This window comes from Balaenoptera acutorostrata, chromosome 15, assembly GCF_949987535.1.
Source record: "Balaenoptera acutorostrata chromosome 15, mBalAcu1.1, whole genome shotgun sequence".
Classification (NCBI taxonomy): Eukaryota; Metazoa; Chordata; class Mammalia; order Artiodactyla; family Balaenopteridae; genus Balaenoptera; species Balaenoptera acutorostrata.
Window position 1 is genome coordinate 68885950 of NC_080078.1, and position 7922 is coordinate 68893871.

General features: G+C 59.9%; 1 protein-coding gene across 1 annotated transcript; it reads left to right on the forward strand.

Moving 5' to 3' along the window:
• The first annotated feature begins 2287 nt into the window (after positions 1–2287).
• Positions 2288–7405, forward strand: SLC32A1 (solute carrier family 32 member 1). Its single transcript, XM_028169330.2, has 2 exons — positions 2288–3150; positions 5487–7405. Exons 1-2 carry the CDS (start codon positions 2758–2760, stop codon positions 6672–6674), a joined length of 1581 nt encoding a protein of 526 aa, XP_028025131.2. The 5' UTR covers positions 2288–2757; the 3' UTR covers positions 6675–7405.
• Positions 7406–7922: the final 517 nt, after the last annotated feature.

Genomic DNA, 7922 nt, shown 5'->3' on the forward strand with positions numbered 1-7922 from the left:
GTCCCCACCTGCAGTCCCAAGAATTGGGGTGAGAAGCAGAAACAGGGACCGTGCTTGTGTCATCTTCAGCCAAAAGAGTCACACACAGAATAAGCTTTGAGAAATTTTGCTGAATAAATGAATAAATGAGTGAATGAATGACCTCATTTCTCAATACTACAAGAACTTCACAGCCCACCTTGGGTCCTACAACAGTGAATATCAGTAGGGAAAAGGAAAGAGAGGATAAGCACTCCGGACCCTCATAAAATCCACACACGAATTGGCAATGACCAACTGATACATATGTGTTATTGATTCATTTGTCAAAGAAGGCATCAATGACCATCTTCAGGTCTGGGTATGTTCAGGGTAGAAGGGAGCCCTAGGGAACTCTTGTCTCTGCCCAGATTATCTCCTGTGCAACTGAAGAATTTCACCAAGAACAGAAGGGGAGGGATGAGGATTAGGAGATAGAGATCTTTGTCTATAGAAATCTGTAGGGAAAAGGCTCTCTCTCCCTAGCATCTGGGGTTTGGGGTGGGGAGGGTCTGTCTCTAGGGCAAATCTCCAGGATGGGAGATCAGTTATTTTGTTTTGTTTTGTTTTTTTCAAAGCCTCTTTGGAGGAGTGAATCTCTGTGTTTGGGGGAAGGATCTCTGTCCTGTCTTTGTTCTGAGTCCTATCATGATTTGGAGGGTCTGGGTTTGGGAGAAGGCTCTATGGAGAGGTTTTCTTGTCATAGTGGTGGTGGGGAATGCTTCACGCTAGGGCAGAGGGTTTCTGTTTTCGTTTCTGCCAGGCAGGCTCTTGGGGGAATTTAAGGGGGTATCTGGGAGCGATTACTAGCATCTCTGCCCAGTGTGGTGGAGGTTCCGTATCCGGAGAGGAGTTTCTCAGAGACTGTGAGGCGCTGGGGGTGTGGGCAGGGAGGGGTAGGAGGTAGAGGGGAAGCCTGTCTTCTCCTGGCAGCTCCAACTTGATGGTCAAAGCCCTCAGGCCGTCCTACTTGTGCGCTGACCTGAGCTAATCTAGAAATACAGCAGGGGAGGAGGAGACTGGGGTTCTCAGAGAGACTGGGTCTTGGGAAGGGGGTCACTGGGAGCCCCTTTCTTTTCCTTTCCTTCAGATTCTCCCCATTCCACCCCCAGTCACAGCCATTAGTCCTCCTGCACCTAGGCTGGGACGGCCAGGTCGCCGATGCTGCTGTTTACTGCCTAAGAGCCCGGGGCAGGAGTCCAGCTGGGAACACACCGAGCCGCGGACCCGCACGGAGACACAACTACAAAAGGACTCCTACAGGCAAAACCGCAAGCAACCCATTCAGGAATACATATACACATCCAATCCAGCACACAAGCTCTGCGCACACACAGGCTCAAATGTGCGCAAAACTATGCATTTACAGAATAAACATGGTTACCAAATCTCACCCTCGGAGTCCACTCAGCTCCAGCCCGTAGCAATACCTGGTACAGTGTCGGTCTTTGTCTCTGGGTCTTTCTCCTGCTCTCGAGCTACACGCAACCCACTCAACAGAAACAGTGTAGGTTTGCACAGCCCCCGGCAGCCGCCGGGCTAGCAGGGCCGGAGCGCACAGCGCGCCTCCCCACCCTGGGCCCGCCGCGAGCCCTTCCTTCCTCTGTGCCAGGCACCAGCTGCGCCCCTCCGCGGCGCGGGCACTCGAAGACCCGCCTCGAGGCTGTTGACAGGTGCCTTCAGTCCTTCCTCCTTCCAGACCCCCAAACGAAAAGAAAGCGAACAGCCAACCTTTCGCCCTCATTATGCACACGTTTGGAGAACGGTTGGTGGCGAACATCCCGCAGAATCACTTCCATCTCGGCGTCCCTGGACGGGAGGAGACAGCCCCAGTGACCGAGACCAGGGCTGAGCCTTCTTGAGAGCGTTCCTCCACTTCTGCCGGACACTTCTGCCTTCAAGGGGGGCTCGCGACCAGGTTGAAGTGTTGGTGATGGGTGCCAGGGAGACAGAGCGATGCCCAGACGGCCTGGGCCGCCGGAGACAGGTAACTGTCCTGCTGCCTTTCTGGGCGTCTAGACCAGTCCTTGGCCAGAGGATCTGGGGCTGAAAGGCTCGCGAACTCTGGAGGGGGTAGCCAGGGACAGGGGACCAAGAGGATCTGCCCGCTCGGGCCCCCTCCCTTCCTGCGGCGGCGAGGTGGGAAGGGCCAGGATCGGAGTTTAGCACCTCCTCCAGAAATGCAGCACTCCGGCCCCCACCCCGCCCTCCACACCCCTCCTTTGCGCGCTCCCTCCTGCTCCCTTCCGTGGGCGCCCTTCTCCTGTCCCCATCTCGGTTCTCCGGAGTCCCTTGGTGCCCCCTTTCTCTTCTCCTTGCCCTCTCCTCACTCTTCCTACCTCCCGGAGTTTCTCCCTCCCCAGCCCCTCCGCCCCCGCCTGATTCCGAGGGGCGGGAGCGCTTTGGGCTGCGCGCGGTTGGGGGCGCCGCGCCAGCTTCGCGTAGCTGCTCTGACGCCGCCGCCGCCGCCGCCGCCCTCCGCAGCCCAGCCCGCGCCCCGCGGCAGCTCCGCAGTGCACTCGCCACCGCCGCTCCGCCAGCCCCGCTGCCCGCCCGCCGGGTCGGCCTTGAGCGAGCCTCAGACGCCAGCCGAGGGGGTCATGAGACAGAGCGCCCCGGGGCACCGCGGGGAAAGTGAGCGAAGATAGCGGTCTCACGCCCCCGTGGCCCTCACCGCCTTGCCGTGCGTCCCCCGCGTCCCCAGCTCCTTCCGTCCTTTTCTCGGGCCCCGCTGCCGCCATGGCCACCCTGCTCCGCAGCAAGCTGTCCAACGTGGCTACGTCCGTGTCCAACAAGTCCCAGGCCAAGGTGAGCGGCATGTTCGCCAGGATGGGTTTTCAGGCGGCCACCGACGAGGAGGCGGTGGGCTTCGCGCACTGCGACGACCTCGACTTTGAGCACCGTCAGGGCCTGCAGATGGACATCCTGAAAACCGAGGGCGAGCCCTGCGGGGACGAGGGCGCTGAACCGCCCGTCGAGGGAGACATCCATTACCAGCGAGGCGGCGGCGCGCCCCTGCCGCCCTCGGGCTCCAAGGACCAGGCCCTGGGAGCTGGTGGCGAGTTCGGGGGCCACGACAAGCCCAAGATCACGGCGTGGGAGGCGGGCTGGAACGTGACCAACGCTATCCAGGTGAGCGCGGGATTCCCAGCTCTGCCTCCCCCCACCCCCACCACAGATCTGCGCACCAGGCTCTACTCGCAGTAGAGTCCCCTGGAGATCTCAGCCTCAAGACCCCTTCCTGTACCAGGAATCTCGCCTGCCCCCATCCCTTCCAGCCCTGCGTGGGGATCTACGTCCCCAGGTGGTGTCTCCCCCCCACCCCATCCGGCCCCCTCCCGCATCCCCGGCCGCCGGAGAGCTAGGCTGAGGTTCGGTCAGAGAAGCTTTCCGGAGACCCTACCGAAGCGAGGGAAACAGGAGGAGGGGGAGTGGGGAGGGGTGAGGGAGAAAGAAAATCAGGATTGGAGGGAACAGTATGGCCTGGGGCTCCGGAATGGATTCACAGCTGCATTTTCGGCAGAAAAGGAGAGGGGGAAAGAGCTGAGCTGGGAGTCTTCTCCCCCGACACACAAGACACACACGCATAGACAGCGCGCATGTACATAGGCAGGCACACATGCCCACAGCCCCCCTCCCCCGAAGAAACACCGGTCACAGGTGCACACGACATACATCTATATATAGACCACAGAATTATCCTCAAATGCACCTTCATACACCCCTACACCTCCCCCACACAGAAACACCTGTACATACCAAGGGCACACACATAAACCCGTCTGAACGTAACACACGCACACATGCACAAACTCATGCACACAGGATCCACCCGCTCTCTCAGGTGCAGCCCTGTCGGGGACAAACAGGTATACACAAACATGCACACACACACAGACATACGTATGACCACACAAGCACAATATGGTCCCTGGTACCTCAGCGCTACCTGCGCACAGACACACCTCTCGCTCGAAATCCCAGCTACACCGCAAAAAGCTCCTCCGCGTGTGATCCTGGCGAAGCCGCCTCCAGATGCTCTGAACAGCCTCTGGTCTCCAGGCCCGTCACCCCTACTCTCAACCCTCAGTCCCCACCAGGCGGCGCCGGACTCCGCCGGGAGCGGGTTTGGAACCTGCACAACGACCCCGGGAGCTGGAGAAGGAGAGCAGGCCGCAGCTCGAGGGGCAGAGAGGGCCTCCGCCCCACGTGTCCCCGGGCCCTGCGGCTTGCCTCCCATCTCCCACCCTCGGCGTCCCCGGAGCGCACAGGTCGTTGGGGCGCAGAACGTGGGTTTCCCGGGAGCTGGAGGCCGAGATGGGGTTGTCCCGGGACCCCGGCTCCGCAGGGCTTCTCGGGGCCCTGCTCAGTAAGTGACCCGACCCGAGGCGCCTTCCGCTCCAGGGCCGGGCCGGACGGCCAAGCGCAACCAGGGACCGGGGAGAGCGCACCAGCTTCGGTTGCCGCCCCCACCTTCATCTGGGGCATCTTTAAAGGCCCCGTTCTGTAGGCCTTGATGGAGGCCAGGGTGCAAGGCTGGAGGCCTGCAAGCCTCGGGAACCCTGGATTTCGTTAGCTTTGCTTCCCTATGTGGATTCTAAACCCTTCTTCCACAGCTCTGCCCGCCCGCTCCCTCAGGTTCTGGTTGTTGACTCCCGCTTGAGTTCGCCGTTCACAAAGCGCTTGCGCTTTCCCCGTAGGCCCCTAATCCTGCTCGCCTCTACCACTTAGTCCCCTTCCTTAGGGATCGGTCTCTCCGCCCCAGTTTCGGCCTGGCCCTAAGACTGCCCAACCCTGTCTCCCTGTCCCCACGCCTCTGGCCTCACCCCACCCAAAGCACTTCGCCAGCAAACCCCACGTTCCCTCTGTTCTTGCCTCCCTGCCGCTTGCCCCACGCTCAGCCCCCCTTCCTCCCTACCCTGTCTCCTTTCTCTCCCGCTGCCGCTTACAACAGTTTCCTTCTCCAGTTCGGCCCTTAGGCACCTGCATTTCCCTCATTGGCTTCCTTGCACCCCATTCCAGCCCCATCTTAGATTCTGTGTCCCCTTTTCCTAGTGGCTCAGGCCCAGCTCTCTACCTTTCTCCTCGTCCTTTTCCAGTCAACCCCCTCCAGCCCCTTCTCATCTTTTTCCGAACCACCCCCAGGTATCTCCTCTTACCCCTTCCCTCTTTGCGGCTTAACCCCTTACTCAGCTCCCTCCCTACCTCCCAGCCATTAAGCACACCTCTCCTTCTCAGTTTTGTCCTTCAACACCCCCCTCTCCACCTCTGACTCAATACCCAGGCTCCCCATTAGACCGCTCTACACCTCCACTCCAGCCTATCCTTACCCTCTCCTCCCAGTGGCTTAGGCCCAGTTCGCACTTAGCGCCCCCTTCCGGCTACACCCTTAAGTCACTCCCCTAGACCCCGTATTCCGATACCGCATCCACTGAGCTCCCGGGTCTGGTTGCCTTTTCGTTCCGCAGGGCATGTTCGTGCTGGGCCTGCCCTACGCCATCCTGCACGGCGGCTACCTGGGATTGTTCCTCATCATCTTCGCCGCCGTGGTGTGCTGCTACACTGGCAAGATCCTCATCGCATGCCTGTACGAGGAGAACGAGGACGGCGAGGTGGTACGCGTGCGGGACTCGTATGTGGCCATCGCCAACGCTTGCTGCGCTCCGCGCTTCCCCACTCTGGGCGGCCGCGTAGTGAACGTGGCGCAGATCATCGAGCTGGTGATGACTTGCATCCTGTATGTGGTGGTGAGCGGCAACCTCATGTACAACAGCTTCCCAGGGCTGCCCGTGTCGCAGAAGTCCTGGTCCATCATCGCCACGGCGGTGCTGCTGCCCTGCGCCTTCCTTAAGAACCTCAAGGCGGTGTCCAAGTTCAGCCTGCTGTGCACTTTGGCCCACTTCGTCATCAACATTCTGGTCATTGCCTACTGCCTATCGAGGGCGCGCGATTGGGCCTGGGAGAAGGTCAAGTTCTATATCGACGTCAAGAAGTTTCCCATCTCCATTGGCATCATCGTGTTCAGCTACACGTCGCAGATCTTCCTGCCTTCGCTGGAGGGCAATATGCAGCAGCCCAGCGAGTTCCACTGCATGATGAACTGGACGCACATCGCCGCCTGCGTGCTCAAAGGCCTCTTCGCGCTCGTCGCCTACCTCACCTGGGCCGATGAGACCAAGGAGGTCATCACGGATAACCTGCCCGGTTCCATCCGCGCCGTAGTCAACATCTTCCTGGTGGCCAAGGCACTGTTGTCCTACCCGTTGCCCTTCTTCGCTGCTGTCGAGGTGCTGGAGAAGTCGCTCTTCCAGGAAGGCAGCCGCGCCTTCTTTCCCGCCTGCTACGGCGGCGACGGGCGCCTCAAGTCGTGGGGCCTGACGCTGCGCTGCGCGCTGGTCGTCTTCACGCTGCTCATGGCCATCTACGTGCCGCACTTCGCGCTGCTTATGGGCCTCACCGGCAGCCTCACGGGCGCCGGCCTCTGCTTCCTGCTGCCCAGCCTCTTCCACCTGCGCCTGCTCTGGCGCAAGCTGCTGTGGCACCAGGTCTTCTTCGACGTCGCCATCTTCGTCATCGGCGGCATCTGCAGCGTGTCCGGCTTCGTGCACTCGCTGGAGGGCCTCATTGAGGCCTACCGAACCAACGCGGAGGACTAGGGCGCTAGGGCCAGCCCCGGCCGCCCTCCCGCGCTCTCCCCCCTCCCCGTTCACCCCTCCCCCAACAAACCCGTGCGCCCTGCCGCCGCGCTTGGGAAGCCAAGCTTTAAACATCTCCGGTTCCCCGTCTCTGATTTTGGGGGTTGGGGGCGGGAGGGGATAGGGATCCACAATCCACCGCGTCTGCGTTTCTGTTGTCCTTTCTTTTCCACAACACCCTGGTTTCGGGGGAGGCAGGGGCGCATCTGTGGGCAGGGTTTTCTGTCCTTTCAGGAGGGGCCCCGACACTTTGGTCCCTGTCACCGAGGGGGGGGGGTGGGAAGGGAGGGAGAGGGGGCGCAACTCGCAGGCGTAGAAACTTGACCTTGCGGGCACATTTCACAGCCATCAGTGCTTGGAATCTGCAGCGTCTAGCCATTTCCAGCAAGAACGATTCCCATTCCGGAGACATTTCAACCCTTCAGCGGGAAAGGCTGGCCGGGAAATCCGTTTCGGGTGGGCGATTTCCTTCGCCGAAGCGGGGAGGCGAGAAGCCCCGGCGGGGCCGGCTTGCCTTCCGGTTTTCAGGAATCCAAACTCATCTCGTGCAATTTATCAGGTTGTGGAACTGTTCTACTGTGCGTGTGGTGTGCTCGTGGTGAATAAGATGAAATGTATATCAGAAAAAAAATCTATCTCTAATTTAGAGTGCGGTGCATAATTATATCCGCAAATAAAGAAGAAACAAAGGCGCTCGCGGCCCTGTCTCAGTTCTGCATTTTCGCACCCGCTGGAATGCTGGCGCTGGTTGGCGAGGGAACCGACTCTGGCCCACCCCGTGAAGCAAGTGGGGATGGAGAAGCAGCTGTAGTTAAAGGGTCCCTGGAGAGCTCCGGGGAACGTGAGGGGTGGTCAGCACCAAGGGGAGGCTTTCTGAGTGCCTGGGGGACTCAGGCAAAGGAGCATGTGGTGCGCCCACGGTTTCAGTGTGGCCTTGGCTCCCCAGCCGCCAGGACTAGGCTTTTTTTTTTTTCTCCCAAATCTTTCCCCAGGGGTTGGAGCCATCTGAGAATTTGGTGGACGCTCTCGAACTCCAGTCCTAAAATAAAGAAGGGGAAAAAAGTTTTGCTTATGTACAAAAGCCCTACAGAGTTGTTCAACAAATATTTATAGACAGCCCACCAGGGCTGGGACCGTGCTGGCTGCCAGGAGAAACAAACTCAGCCCTGCCCTCCTGGAGCTTACAGTCTAGTAGAGGAGAGACAGGCA

Bases quoted from the DNA above. Each gene is read 5' to 3' on its own strand.
- SLC32A1 (XM_028169330.2), top strand. From the start codon at position 2,758: ATGGCCACCCTGCTCCGCAGCAAGCTGTCCAACGTGGCTACGTCCGTG. The intron at 3,151-5,486 runs GTGAGCGCGGGA...TTCGTTCCGCAG, and splicing joins ACGTGACCAACGCTATCCAG to GGCATGTTCGTGCTGGGCCT.